This window comes from Dermochelys coriacea, chromosome 20 (genome assembly GCF_009764565.3).
Source record: "Dermochelys coriacea isolate rDerCor1 chromosome 20, rDerCor1.pri.v4, whole genome shotgun sequence".
NCBI classification, from domain to species: domain Eukaryota; kingdom Metazoa; phylum Chordata; order Testudines; family Dermochelyidae; genus Dermochelys; species Dermochelys coriacea.
This window is the reverse complement of record NC_050087.2, coordinates 11,804,723-11,820,506: the sequence shown is the minus strand read 5'-3', so window position 1 is coordinate 11,820,506 and position 15,784 is coordinate 11,804,723. Positions and strand designations below refer to the sequence as shown.

Below are 15,784 nucleotides of genomic sequence, written 5' to 3'. Positions count from 1 at the left end.
AACCTCTGGGGGAAGAAAGCAGCTACAGAAAGTGTCGGTCCGTTATGCATACCTGAAGTATCTGATTCTGTCATGATCGGCAATGATGGTTCAGAGCTGAAGCCTTTGAAACCTTCACATACACAAACTGCAATAGCTTGGTGCTTGAAAGCAATTAAAATAATGTAGGGAGAGGAATGCAGCCTGCCTGGTCCCTTGGAAAAGAGGGAGCTGTAGGAATTTTACAGAATAAAGTAGAAAAATAAGACTGACTGTACCAGTGAGCTAACTCCCCTTCGCAGAGTTGAATGCATTCTACAAGTCTGGAGAACACATTCCTATGAGGGCAGAGAACTGCTATTATGAATACAATTACAAAGTAATCAGGAACTAACATTTGCTCTGTACTGGTAGCAGGCTTGAGAGCTTTGGACTTCTATGCATCAGTACAAATGCCTTGGCAGTTTATGGATTTACTCAAGCCATTCACTTAACATATAAAAGAGAGACAGAGAGAGTGTGTTTCATCCTGTGTACCAAAGCAACCCTACTCCTGCCTAGGTAAAGTCTGTTCTCTAGGCCAGTCAGATGAAAGCTCATGCCTTTTGCCAGGTCAATAAATCAAGGACTTCAACGAGGAGCACCAGGGAACCTGTTGCTCAGCATTGATGTTGTCCAGGCAGCCAGAGCGGCATGCCCCAGTTCCACCAAGAACTTGCAATGCAGGACTAGATTCATTTAAACTAAGATTTCAGAGTAGCAGCCATGTTAGTCTGTATTCGCAAAAAGAAAAGGAGTACTTGTGGCACCTTAGAGACTAACAAATTTATTTGAGCATAAGCTTTCGTGAGCTACAGCTCACTTCATCGGATGCATCTGAAAGCTTATGCTCAAATAAATTTGTTAGTCTCTAAGGTGCCACAAGTACTCCTTTTCTTTTTTCATTTAAACTAAAGTAAGTTTCAAAACAGACTGTTTGCTAAGTATAGCCCTAGTTCAAACAGGAATTAATTCAAGGAAGTGCTACAGTCTGTGTTATGTAGGTCAGATTAGATGATCACAATGGTCCCTTCCGGCTTTATAACATATGAAGTATCCCAGCAGCAGGTAGAAGGGTCTCATTTTAAGAACAGTTCACAGATTAATTTGCTAATGGGGATCTAAATGAAATGGAGGCATTTCCTTGAATTGATGCCCCAAGTAAAAGCATGGAGGGCATGTATGACTAGTGGAGAATCTAGGAACAATTGAGGATTGAGCACCACACCCTAATAGTTGTCACCTAAATGAAGAGAAGATGATCATTCTGCACAACTAATAGGTGAGGTTTTTCATAGGAGTGGGTGGGTGAGATTCTGTGGCCTGCGCTGTGCAGGAGGTCGGACTAGATGATCAGAATGGTCCCTTCTGACCTTAGTATCTATGAATCTATAATATTAACTACAAAGGGGAAGAGACATAGACCAGAATCTAGAAAGAACAAGCTAAAGAATACTTACAAAAGTTAGGTGTATTCAAGCTGGCAGGGCCTGATGAAATTCATCCTAGGGTACTTAAGGAATTAGATGAAGGAGGCACTGAACCATTAGCAATTATTTTTGAGAACTGATGGAGCACAGACGAGATTCCAGAGGACTAAAGAACAACAAACATAGCACCTGTCTTTTAAAGGGGAGAAAAGAAAGACTTGGGAAATTATAGATCAGCCAGCCTAACTTCTACACCTGAAAAGATACTAGAACAAATTATTACAGAATCAATTTATAAGCACCTGAATAAAATAAGGTAATAAGTAATAGCCAACATGGATTTGTCAAGAACAAATCATGACCAACCAATCTGATTTCCTTCTTTGACAGGGTAACTTGCCTACTGGATAGAAGGGAAACGACAGACATGCTATATCTTGACTTTAGTAAGGCTTTTGACATGGTCCCACATTAAATTATTAACTTCACAAAGAAAAGGTTAAGGAGAGACTTGATTACAGTTTGCAATTATCTACATGGGGAACAAATATTTAATAATGGGCTCTTTGATCTAGCAGAGAAAGGTATCACATTTTCATAAGAAAACTAAGCAAATATGGTCTAGATTAAATTATTGTGATGTGGGAGCACAACTGACTCAAGGAGTCCACTATTCAATATCAAACTGGAGAGATGTATCTAGTAGGTCCCACAGGAGTTTATTCTGAATCTGATACTATTCAAGTTTTTTCACTGAAGACTTGGATGATGGAGTGGAGAATATACTTATGAAATTTGCAGACCCCATGCTGGGAACATTGCAAGCACTTTGGAGGCCAGGATTAGAATTGAAAATGATCTTGATAAACTGGAGAACTGATCTGAAATCAGTAAAATGAAATGCAGTAAAGAGAAATGTAAAGTACTACACTTTGGAAGGAAAAAAACAAATGCACAAATATAAAATTGGGAATAAGTGGCTAGGCAACAGTATTTCAGAAAAGGATCACAGGGTTATGGGCACCACACTTAAAGAAAGATGTGGACAACCTGGAGAGAATCGAGGAGAGCAACCAAAATGATAAAAAGGTTTAGAGAACTTGACCTATGAAGAAAGGTTAAAAAATTGGGCATGTTTAGTCTTGAGAAGAGACAATGCAGGGGAGATGGGGGAGATGGGACCAGATAACAACCTTGTTAAGGGCTGGTATAATGAGAACGATGATCGATTGTTGTCCATGTACAAATAAGTCAAGTCAAGAAGTAATCGGCTTAGTTTGTAACAAGGGAGACTTAGATTAGATATTAGGAAAAACTTGGTGAGCATAGTTAAGTATTGGAACTGGTTACCTTGGGACACTGGGGGATCCCATCTTTGGTTTTTAAAAAACATGTTAGACAAACATCTGTCTGGGATGGATAAGGGACACTTAATCCTTTCTTAGGTCGGGAGTGGGGGAAATGGACTAGATAAGTTTTTGAATTCCCTTCCAACCCTACATTTCTATGATTTTATGCCACATTTAAAATACAAGTATACTTCAGTTACATGCAGTAGCCAATAATTTATTCTTATTGGGGACAAGGATATGGAGAGTGAAGTGGGCATGAAGAAGATGCTACTGCATTAGATATGCACAATGACATTTTCCACTGTGACTAACTTATCTCCATGTGATCTTGTGAAGTCATCAGTGTTAAAGAAGGTGGCCAAGTGAGAGATCTAGACACTGCATTGCAAAAAGCCAGAGCTCCTGAAACCAAGCAACTACTAATCTGTTCTACAAATATACATGTTCAATGACACAGCACCCTCATCAATCCAACTAAGCAGACCCCCATTTTAGAGATAACAGCAAGAAAGAACATCTGAAGATAAATACAATATTGCCCTGCAATATTCAAAGTCTAGTGATTCTTCTTGTTATGTTTAGTGTGGAAGAAAGAGCAGAGTTGAAAAAGCATTCACCTACTCATATCATCAGGCTGGCCAGTTGTGACAATCCGGATTCAGACACCGCAAAGGGAGAACTGGGCTCTAAATCTGAAGGAATAAGTAATTGAAGTAACTGGTTGTATACAATATTATTGTGTATAAAATCACATAAGGTCTTTTATGAAAGCTTGTCATGTTCTGAAGTTGGTCATTATGAGCTGTGTAAAAGAAGTTACTCACCTTGTGCAATAACAATGGTTCTTTGAGATGTGTTCCCCTATGGGTGCACTATTAAAGGTGTGTGTGTGTGTGTGCACACTCGTGCTGCTGATTGGAGAATTTCAATAGCAGTCCGTCCTGCCGGCACATGCATGACTCCCGCCTGCCATGAGGCAAGCTGGTGTGCATGGGGACTTCCTTCTCTGTTCCTTCTCTATCGTAGAGTCAACCAATGAAGCTCCGAAGTAGAGGGAAGGAGGGTGGATCGTGGAGCACCCATAGGGACACACATCTCGAAGAACCATTATTACTGCACAAGGTGAGTAACTTCGAGTAATGTCCCTATTGGTGCAACACTGAAGGTGACTCCTGAGCAGTACCCACTGCTGGAGGCTGGGACTTCAGAGTCAAGTTCTGATAGAGGTGACAGTACTGTGGCACCAAATTGAGTGTTTGTAGTTGAATTCCCCAGGATGGCATAATATTATGCAAAGGTATGCCCAGATGCCCAGGTAGCACTCTGCAGATCTCTGATATAGGGATACTCTTGGGAAAGATGAGGAGACTGACCTTGTGGAATGTGTGCGTATTGACGATGGGGGTACCACCCCATGCAATTGGTAGCAGAGTTTAATATAACCAGCAACTCATGTGGAAAGCCGCTGAGATAGCTGCATCTTTTGATCTATCCAGAATGAAGACGAAGAGTCTCGGAGATTTTCTATAGGTCTTTGTTCTGTCCAAACAGAAGACCAAGGCTCTTCTCACATCAAGCGTATGAAGGATGGCTTACCTGTTGTCCTCATGTGGTTTGGAATAAAATGTTGAAGCTGAATACGTTGATTCATGTGAAATGCAGAAGTCACTTTAGAGCTGAACTTTGGATGTGGTCCGAGTGTGACCTTGTCAGGGAAGAACACAGTAAAAGGGGGATGCAGCATCAAAGCTGCTCTTTCCCCTATCCTTCTGGCCAAAGTGATGACGGAAAAGGTGAGATAGTAAACAAGAGGCCATGGGTTCAAATGGTGGTCCAGTCTGTCCTTTTATCACTACATTGAGATCCAATTGGAGAGTGGGGGGCCTGGGTTGTGGTTTGCTATGCCTTTAAGAAACATCTTCGTAATTGTGTGGTTGAAGATTGGGTAGCCTTCTACCTGCTGGTGGGAGGTTGCAACTGCTGCTAAATAAACCTTCAGCGAGCTAATAGAGCGATCCAATTTCTTTAAGGTTAACAAGTAGTCTAGGACCACCTGTGGCTGAATTAGGGGCGACATCCTTGGTTTGGCACCAGATCTGGAATCTCTTCTATTTTTGAAGGTAGATATGATGAGTAGTGCCCTTTCTATTGTATAATAGCACCTCCTCAGAGCAAGATGTTTCTATGTGCTGGAACCATGAAGGAGCCATGCTTTGAGTTGAAGGACTCGCAGATTGGTGTAGAGGGCGTGATTCTTGTTCTGCAACAGGAGGTAAGGAGTGATTGGTAGAGTTATCGGTGGACATGCCAGTTGTGACAGGTAAAGGTACCACATCTGCCTGAGCCAGGTGGGGGTGATCAGAATGATATTTGCTTTTTCCCTTTTCATCTTCAACAGGACTTTCAGCAATAGGGGGAAGGGGGAAAAGGCATAAAGGCGGCCCTTATCCCAAGGAAGGGGAAAAGCAGCTCCCATGGAACATCGTCCAATCTCCGCCCTGGAACAGTACTGTGGACACTTCTTGTTCTGATTAATAGCAAACAAGTCAATTACTGGCGTACCCCATTGTCGGAATATGTTGTGTATTCCCAGTAGGTGGGCCGACTATTTCCCATTCATGGTCTTGCAGGAATTTGTGGCCGAGACTGTCAGCTATCGGGTTGTGTATTCCCAGTAGGTGGGCCACTAATATTAGGATATTGTGGGAGATGCACCAGTTCCATAGCTTCAGTGCTTAGATGCACAGGGAATGAGATCTGGTGCCTCCCTGTCAGCCATGTTGTCAGTCATGACCTTTGTATGCACGATTAGTGGGAGGAAGTGAGCGCACATGTTTCAACTGCTCTGAGCTCAAGCAAGTATTTGTGGAGGCACATCTCTCCTGGAGACCATTTGCCCCGTATTGTGTGACCATTGAGATGCACTCCCCATTCTATGAGGGATGAGTTGGTGGTCAGATGGGATGGGGAAGACTGAGCAAATGGGATTCCCATACAGATGTTTATTGGATCCTTCCACAAATTCTTCTGATTTCTTTATTAACATTACACAAGCACTTAGAGGCTGCAATTGGGATCGGGGCCCCATTGCTTGACCCTGGTGGGCATTGATAAAAGCTTGCCCATATTATCTCTATTCGACCTGTAAACTGAACCGAACTGTACTTGGAGGCATCTCATGTGTAATCTGGCATGAGCAATAACAGATGTGCCCCCAGCCATGTGCCCCAGAAGCTGAAGGCAATGTCTGGCTGAGATTTGGGAACTGGATTGTATTGTCTCCATCAACGAGGAGAGACTGAAAAATCTGTGATATAGAAGGAGTGCCCTCACCTGAATGGAGTCAAGGTCAGCTCCGATGAATTCTAGTCTTTGAACCTGTGTTAAAGTCAATTTTTGTTCATTGATCTGTAGGCCCAAATTCAGAAACAGGTCCTGCGCATCTGAGTGACTTTTGTTGGGCCTCTGTGCAGGACCATGCCCTGAAAAGGCAATCATCTAGGTAGTGATAAATCATTATGACCTGAGAGTATAAGTGGGCTGCTACTACGTGAGGACCTTGGAGAACACTCTGGGAGCCAAAGAGAGGCTGAAAGAGAATACTCTGTACTGGTAGTGGTCCTGGGCCAGCATGAATCTGAGCTAATGCCTGTGACTCGGTATGATAGAGAATGTGGAAGTATGAGTCTTGAAGGTCAAGAGCCGAAAACAAATTGGGATGATCACTGAAGGGGTGACCATCTTGAATTTCTGTCCTCCCTTTTTCTTTGGTATCAGGAAGTAACAAGAGTCAAAGCCTTTGGCTCTGAGATGTACAGGCACAGGTTCTATAGCCTCTACACCGAGGAGACTGTTTACCTCTTGACATAGTAGACTCATGAGATGGATCCCTAAAGAGGGACAGGGAAGGGTATTTGGGAGAGGGAAGGGAGGAGGTGAATGGCATATCCATTCTGGATGATTTCCAACACCTACTTGTTGGAGGTTCTCTCTTCCTAGGTGCTGCGGAACGGTGTAAGTTGATCTCCAAAAGGAGGAGTGGGGTTTCCCACTGTAAGGTGGCAAGGACAGTGTACTACAAGCACCTCAACAAACCCATAAAAAATGCTGCTTCAAGGTTGAGGGCTGAGATGAAGTCGGTTGTGGTCCTGATTGTTTTTGCTTGGGGAACCTTGATTTCTTACTCTGTGGCTCACAAGATCTCTGTGACGAGTACTGAGGCATGTACTGTGATGACTGGGGCTTAAACGACAGCCAAGGACTGTATTTTCTCAGATAGGCCAGCATGTATATCCCTAGGGAACAAAGGGTCACCCGAGAATCCTTCAACATGTGAAGGGACACATCTGTCTTTTCGGCAAACAGATTAGTTCCCTCAAAGGAAGGTCCTCCACCATGGTTTGGACCTCTTTAGGGAAGCAGAACAACTGCAGCCACGAAGCCCTTCTCTGGCCATGGCCACAGAAATAGACATGGCAGACATGGTGACACATTCAAATGCAGACTGGACAGATTTTTTGCCACTGGCTGGCCCTTGTTAATTATTGCCATAAATTGGTCTTTGTGGGAGTTCAGGAGCTGATCAATAAAGGAACCTAGTTTCACATGGTTCTGGTAGTCATATTTGGCCAACAAGACCTTGTAATTAGACACCTAGAACTGAAGAGTGGCTGATTAATATGCTTTTCAGCCAAACAGGTCTAGGTGTTTCCTGTCTTGGTCATAGGGGGTGGATTTAAACTGGTAAACTAGAATTGACCACATCCGCAGTGATGGAATTTGGAAGTGGGGTAGGAAAATAAAAATTCCATGCATAATACTTTTTGCTCGCCCGCTTGCATGTTGGCAGATGGACGCAGGGATCTGCCATACAACTCTGGCAGGATCCAGGAGCACCTCATTAACTGGAAGGGCCACTCTGACAAAGGTGGAAGAGTGCAGAATGTCCACCAGTTTGTGGTGAGGCTCAGTAACTTAGTGCAGCTGTATTTGCGCGGCTTCTGCCACCTTCTGAGCTAAGTCCTACAATGATTTAAAATCATCTACCATGGATGGCTGGGGGCATCACTGCCTCATCAGGTGAGGACAAGAAACGAGCTTGAAGAGTGTCTTCCCTTTCTGCCTCAGCTTCAACTTCCTCCCCCAGTTGCTCAGGAGGTTCTGACCCCTCTGATGCCACAGCTGAAGGAGGTACCTCCTTGCCTGTTGGTATTTCACACTAAGGGCCTGGAAAGCTTGTTGCCTCAGCCTGCCAGGGGTCCCAGTACGGCCATTGAGGGCAGGGGGCTGGTATCATGGCAGCCCAAACCATGGAGGCTGAGGTCGGGTGGGCAGTACGCCAGGTGTTCATGAAGAAATTGAGACCCATATGGCGGGTAGGATGAGCGGAAGGAACCCAAGTCCTCTTGCTCACTATCTGATTCTGATGAGAAAAATGATGCACAGCCTGGAGAGGTCATTGAGTCCAGTGCTCTGGGAGAGCCTGGCACTGGAGCGAGCCCCAGTACTGAATAGGGGCAAATCCGGTGCATCAGACACCAAGAGATCCATTGCACACCAGAAATCTGCCAGTGCGGATGTTGGTGCGAGTGGTTGTCAGTGCAGAGAAGCTTGTACCAATGGAAGTGAAGATGCAGACCTAGTCATATGGTCAGTTGGTGCCACGCGCACTGGGGTCAGTGCTGATGACCATGTCAATGTAGTCTTCCCTGGGGCAAATCTTTTATGCTTTTCATGCCTCTGCAGTGCTGTGCCCATTGGGTCTTTGGGCAGAAGACTTGCTCTGTTGGTTTGGTACCAAACATACCCTTGTACCAGCTCTAGATGGCTTCACTGCCATTGGTATCAGTGGAGCCGGAGATAGTTTCTGGCTTGATCAGGGCTTGCTACTAGGACGCTCAAATCTTTTCTTAGTGGTCTTGAGGCTCGTCTCCTTGGGATCACCTGCCTTCAATGTAGAAGGTTGCAGTGATAACTCTCACTGGGACTCCAGCAGTTGAAGGGCGGACTCGATGGGCAGGAGTTTAAGCCACAACTCTCTGTCCTTCCTGGACCTGGATTTAACTGCTGGCACCAACCACACTTTTGTAGATTGTGCTTTTCCCCGAGGCAGCGAATGCACTGTGAATGTCTATCCATCACTGGGATGGATTCTTTGCAGATAAGGTACTTTTTGAAGCATGGCGAGCCAAGCATACCCTTGCCCAGGGGTATCATCTCCCCCTTATCCCCAACTGCGGTTGACAGAAAGCAAACCCTTTCTTCTTTTTTCTTTGGCACAGCGAACTAAAAACAAACAAGGTACTAAAAGAAAAACACTTCAAAGGAAGTTAAAATTTGCAAAACTATAGGGGGTGAACTGTCAGGCTGGAGGGAGGTTACCAGTTGAGTTCCTCAAGGATCAGTTTTGGGACCAATCTTATTTAATCTTTTTATTACTAACCTCAGCACAAAAAGTGGGAGTGTGCTAATAAAGTTTGTGGATGATACAAAGCTGGGAGGTATTGCCAATTTGGAGAAGGACCGGGATATCATACAAGAGGATCTGTATGACCTTGTAAACTGGAATAATAGTAATAGGATGAAATTTAATTGTGAAAAGTGTAAGGTTATGCGTTTAGGGATTAATAAGAATTTTAGTTATAAGCTGGGGACGCATCAATTAGAAGTAATGGAGGAGGAGAAGGACCTTGGAGTACTGGTTGACCATAAGATGACTATGAGCCGCCAATGTGATATCGCCATGAAAAAAGCTAACGTGGTCTTGGGATGCATCAGGAGAGGCATTTCCAGTAGGGATAAGGAGGTTTTAGTACTGTTATACAAGGCACTGGTGAGACCTCATCTGGAATACTGTGTGCTGTTCTGGTCTCCCATGTTTAAGAGGGATTAATTCAAACTGGAACAGGTACAGAGAAGGGCTACTAGGATGATCCGAGGAATGGAAAACTTGTCTTATGAAAGGAGACTCAAGGAGCTTGGCTTGTTTAGCCTAACTAAAAGAAGGTTGAGGGGAGATATGATTGTTCTCTATAAATATATCAGAGGGATAAATACTGGAGAGGGAGAGGAATTATTTAAGCTCAGTACCAATGTGGACACAAGAACAAATGGATATAAACTGGTCATTGGGAAGTTTAGACTTGAAATTAGACGGTTTCTAACCATCAGAGGAGTGAAGTTTTGGAATAGCCTTCCAAGGGAAGCAGTGGGGGCAAAAGATCTATCTGGCTTTAAGATTAAACTCAGTAAGTTTATGGAGATGGTATGATGGGATAACATGATTTTGGTAATTATTTGATTTTTAAATATTCATGGTAAATAGGCCTAATGGCCTGTGATGGGATGTTAGATGGGGTGGGATCTGAGTTACCCAGGAAAGAATTTTCAGTAGTATCTGGTTGGTGAATCTTGCCCATATGCTCAGGGTTTAGGAAGGAATTTTCCTCCAGGGCAGATTGGAAGAGGCCCTGGAGGTTTTTCGCCTTCCTCTGTAGCATGGGGCACGGGTCACTTACTGGAGAATTCTCTGCTCCTTGAAGTCTTTAAACCACGATTTGAGAACTTCAATAGCTCAGACATAGGTGAGAGGTTTTTCGCAGGAGTGGGTGGCCTGCGTTGTGCAGGATGTCGGACTAGATGATAACGGTCCCTCCTGACCTTAGTATCTATGAACAGAAAGCTCTTACCTCCATCTTTGGCCGGGGGCAGCTGTGCGTGAACTGCAGGATGGACTGCTATTGAAATTCTCCAATCAGCAGCACAGGGGGGCACACACATACCTACAGTGGAACACCCATAGGGACTGTGCTCAAAGAAACTGGTTATGAATATACATATTTATGTATATAGAAAAAAGTGCTCATAATCTGTACTACAATTTCAACTATACCTCACAGCAGGGAGGGGGCACCTCCTATCCCTCGTGTTTATGCAAAACCAGATACAAGTAACAATCCATTGTACAACCCTGGAAAAGGCAACACTGAGCCATTAAAGATAATGGAACAACATTGAGACAACTGGTTTCAGAGTAGCAGCCGTGTTAGTCTGTATTCGCAAAAAGAAAAAGGAGTACTTGTGGCACCTTCGAGACTAACAAATTTATTTGAGCATAAGCTTTCGTGAGCTACAGCTCACTTTGAGTATCTGTAGTGACTGAAGGAAAAAACCCTTTTAAAATGGAAGAAGTTTGAAATGAAAGCATGTAGAAATTGAGAGAGAGTCTCCAAGCAGGAAGCTGTCTCTGAAACGCTGGAGCCCCCTACAGTCAGGGGATACACTGGGAAATTGTTCAAAGACCACAGGTAACTTTTATTAGAAAAGGGATTTTATCACCTACAAAAGCATAAAGCCTGAGGCTGCCAATTTGTTTGCTTCACTTACTAATTCATCTTTGAATCTGTGTTTTTTCTATTAAATAAACCTTTATTTTTTTTTACCCCAAGCAAATCTCCCGAGTGCAAAATGCATGAAGTGTATGTGCCAAACTAAGCTCGGGGGGGAAGACTGATTTCATGCCTTCAGCAGTGACAAATCAGAGGGGAATGGTCCAACAGCTGGGCAATTATGAACTCAGGAACAATGGATTCAAGGAGACTGAGTGCTGGAAAGGCTGTTGGTGTCACCCTGAAAGGAGTAACTAGGCTTGTAAAAGCCAGGGCGAGACATCGATAGGCTACCAGCATCAGATTCTGAGCCATAGCAGCATAGCATAAATGCACCCCAAGATTACAGAGCAGGTGATTTCAGAATCCCTTATTGGTCTGCATGATCCCCAAGACATCACACCAGTACGGGAAGAGATGTCTATACCATACTCCCACAGATGTGTACAGAAAATTCGCACTCACCTGAAGCACTACTTGTATGTACATTATTATACACCCATTTGATACTCAAAAATGGCTTCCCAAATAAAATTCTCTATCAGAAATAAGAGCAATTGATGTATTAGCATCTACTAGCCGGCAAGTAAATGAAATTCAACCAATCCCCATTCCTCTAAAGCATGGGTGGGCAAACGTTTTGGCCCAAGGGCCACCTCTGGGTATAGAAATTGTATGGCAGGTCATTAATGCTCACGAAATTGGGGTTGGGGAGTGGGAGGGGATGCAGGCTCCTGAATGGGGCTAGAAATGAGAAGTTCAGGGTGCTGGATGGGGCTCCAGGAAGGAGCAGGAGGTGTGGAGTGGGTGAGAGCTCCAGCTGGAGGTGCAGGCTCTGGGGTGGGGCTGGGGGGTTCGGCTCAGCGGTGCAGGCTCTGGATGGCGCTTACATCAAGTGGCTCCTGGAAGCAGCAGCAGCATGTCCCATCCCCACCCCCGTCCACAGGCACCACCCCTGCAGCTCCCATTGACCACAGTTCATAGTCACTGGGAGATGTGCTTTGGGGCAGGGGCAGCGTGCGGAGCCCCCTGACCACCCCTATGTGTAGGAACCAGAAGGGGGACATGCTGCTGCTTCCGGAAGTAGTGCGAAGCAGCCCCTGACCCTGCTCCCTGGCTGGAGCAGGACAAACTCCAGACACTACTCCCCAACAGGAGCTCAAAGACCGGATTAAAATGGCTGTTGGGCTGGATCTGGCCCGTGGACAGTAGTTTGCCCACCCCTGCTCTAAAGACTCTCGTCTAATCCAGTGTTGTTTTGTGCCCTTCTCTTCCCCAGGAGCTATCTTGCATTCAGCACACTGTTGGTAAATGAAGTTCACTGACTATGCATGGGCACTGTTCAGTTATTAGGAAAGCAGAAGGAGAGGCCCAGGCTGCAGCTGTATAGGACCCACAAGGCAATCTCCTTGGTGCTCCCAGTTCTATAGGGGCCTCATCATTCCTGGAAATGATGTGATTACTGAAGATCAGATCTTAGCAACAAAGAAATCAACACTTCCTGAGATAGTATCATACAGTTCATGGAAGCCTCCCATATTTACAGCTATTACACCAGAAGCATTACTGGCTTTGAAAATAATTCAAAGTTACATTTTAATTTAGCTTAGTAACTAAAATGCTTCCTTTCCTGTGTGGCAAGAATGAAGAAAAAGCAAACCTCCTCACCCAGCCACAACAGAGAGCTAAGAGAATAGGTGGTGCAAAAATTATTGCATCTGGGGAGATCAGGCTACCTTGCTACTTATGCATTTCCCACCTACCTGACTTGGATTTCCCTGAAAAGCCTCTTTAGTTTAGGTGTACCAACCAGCAGCACTAGTGTTCAAGCTCTTATGTTCCTTTCTCTGTGTAATGTAGTCTCACTGCTTTCCTCTCACCTCCATAGCATCCTGATACAATCACACACAGCTGGCAGAAGTTTATGGACAAGTAGAAAGGGAATCTGCAAGCAAGACTGTTCACACTTCCCCATTTCAACCTCCAAAGTTCTTTGTTCACATTAGAGTTGTTCCATAAGAAATCAGCTGGGTTTGGGTGTCCACATGATCAGCACTAACCTACTGAACTTCAGCTAGAAGACTTGCACCATTTGCTACTTTGAACTATAAATGTAGGGCTCAGCTAACCCAACAAGAGATTGGAAAACCCAAGTGCTATGTGGACATGCAGACAGTGATGGGTTTTCTATAGAGAGTGGCAATGACTATCAGGAAAAGACTTGCCAATGGTCTGTGTATGCAACATCTTTAACCTCTTGATGCCCTGAGAATCAGACCAATGTATTGTTACCAAGATCTTTGGTGCCAGGGATTTTAGCAGTTACAAAGTGCTATTTATAGCAAAACTTAGCTGCCTCTCCAGGCAAATGTCTCAGCTACTCTCAGCCAGGTAGACAATCATGTTTGATACCACGGTTTTCCCTTTGCATGTACAAATGTATCAAAATATATTGGTACAAGGGATCAGAGGCAGAAATGGATGCGATTCTTACTGCAGCCTCCCAACCCTCCACTCACTGCGGAAGAGAGAATCTTTTAAAAAAAAAAAAAAAAAGCACCACCCGCATTCGGTCTTTGGTAAGAAGCGTGTGATATCTTCCCAGAACCTGAGACCCAGAGATGGAGCTGGTGGTTCTCATTTTACAAATCTTTAACGATTGCTCAAAGTGCAGACATTTCATGGACAGCTCAATTACAATTAGAGGTGATTGTTGGTTTTTTTTCCAGATTCAGAAGTTTATTTAGACTTTAAGACCAAGAACTCTGGGTTTATTCAAAATGGGTCTATATCAGACTTAAACATTTTATACCACAAGCATAGATAATAACACTTAAGTCAGCAGTTCCTATCATTTGCTGATCTTGGTATTGTTTGAATAACCCTGTGACAGCATTTGGCAATCAGTTTTATACTGTGAATGAGACTACTGTGACCTTATTAAAATTTAGGATGAAGGAAAAATGGTTTTCAACGGAGGTGTAATTTCCCCCTCTCAAAGTAGGTCTCTAAATCAGTGCTCTATACAAAGAGTGGCCTGATTTCTAGACAAACCGACTTGGTGCTTAAAAACTGTAAAACTACGTACCCTAATTCTCATGCAGCACTGGAGTTTTGACAGATGAAGCCAGTGGATCTCACAACAAAAAATCCTCTCCTTTCTAGGGAGTATTTAAAATGGTAAGTATTCTCTATAGGTAGGGATAAAAAATGCTGAAGATATTTATTGGCTCCCAATTAGTAAAAGGACCAAGTCTCTGTTGCAAAAGAAATCATACTGCTTTAGTGCTGCACTTAAAAACCAAACAGCTGTCAGAATCTAATCATCATGTTTTTATTTTGCAAATCCCACTTTTCATTCTAAAAATTCAAAAAGATGATGATGCACCTCAAGTGTTTCTTGGGGAATGTACAGCTTTCTGCAGTCTTCAACCTAAAAAATTATGTAGAAAGCAGAACTAAGCAAATCTACAGAACAAGACAATTAAGCACAAGACTGCTCCCATAACAGAACAGTTGGGTCCCTCCCCTTGAACAAAAACAAAGCCAGCTGAATTTCTGGCAATGCGCATTCAGGTACTGCATTCGAATAAGACAGGAAAAAAATCAAAATCATGGATTATACAATTGTGCAGGACAAGTCACCTTCACACAAACATTTACAGAGTTATTCTTGCTGCAGCTCCACTTCTACAGGTGGTGCCTCCTCTTCCACCTTTGCATCACTGTTTCCAGACTCTGTTACCTCACTTGGTTTCTCCTCTTCCTTTTCAACCTGCTGTACTTCAGCTTCACCTCCTGCAGAAGCCACTGTCTCATCTATATTTTCTTGAGGAGGGGATGGTTCTTCTGTTACAACCACTGCTGCCTCTGCTGCTTCTTCTATTCCAGCCTCTGCCCCAACCTCAGCTTCTTCCTGTGGTGGTGGCGGCTGCTGCTGCTCTGCCTCATTTTTAGGCAACTCCTCATTTTCAGGCAATTCCTCAGAGGCTTTTTCTATTTCTTCTCCTTCTGCTTTAGTGGTTTCAGGGGCTTCTGTAGCTTCTGTGGCTTCACCTGCATCCCCAGTACCTTCCTCTTTTGTCTCTGCAGTAGCACTTTCATTCGCCCCTTCTCCACCACCATCACCTCCTTCCAAGGTTTCAGTTTCATCAACATCCTGGTCAACAATTTCATCTGTAAATGGATCATCACCCTGACAAAGAGAGGGGGAAAGGACAGCAGTCATTTGCCTGTAGTATGGTTTAAGTTTCTCCTAGAGGAAACCTCAGACATGAAATTCAGAGGTTTGCAACCGAGATCAATTGGAAACGACAGATCCTCAATTTCAGGAAAGAACTGTGAAAACTGATCAGGTCCAGCCCCAAAGCTCCTATAAAAATTGTGCACTCTAAACTTTTATCATGAAAAGCACCCCAGGAAAGTGTTTGTCAAAGCCCCACATCAATAGGCAATGTTACTTATTGCTGGGAAAGCCTCTACCTTGCAGGAATGGAAATTGTATGCGACTCTCCTGTACTGCAACCTGTACAGGGTGCAGTCACCCAAGGGGTGGGGGAGGGAGGGTATATTCTTACAAACTGTGTGTGCTGCAACA

At 44.0% G+C, this 15,784-nt stretch overlaps 1 protein-coding gene across 4 annotated transcripts in view; it reads right to left on the bottom strand.

Annotated features, from left to right (window-relative positions):
- Positions 1–13,904: 13,904 nt before the first annotated feature.
- The window catches only part of AKAP8 (A-kinase anchoring protein 8), a 31,688-nt gene continuing 29,808 nt past the window's right edge, over positions 13,905–15,784 (bottom strand). For all 4 annotated transcript variants that reach the window (XM_038378604.2, XM_038378601.2, XM_038378603.2 and 1 more), the window contains one exon: positions 13,905–15,382. In XM_038378604.2, coding sequence (XP_038234532.1) covers positions 14,855–15,382 — 528 coding nt within the window. In that variant the 3' untranslated portion in view covers positions 13,905–14,854. The remainder of the gene's footprint in view (positions 15,383–15,784) is intronic.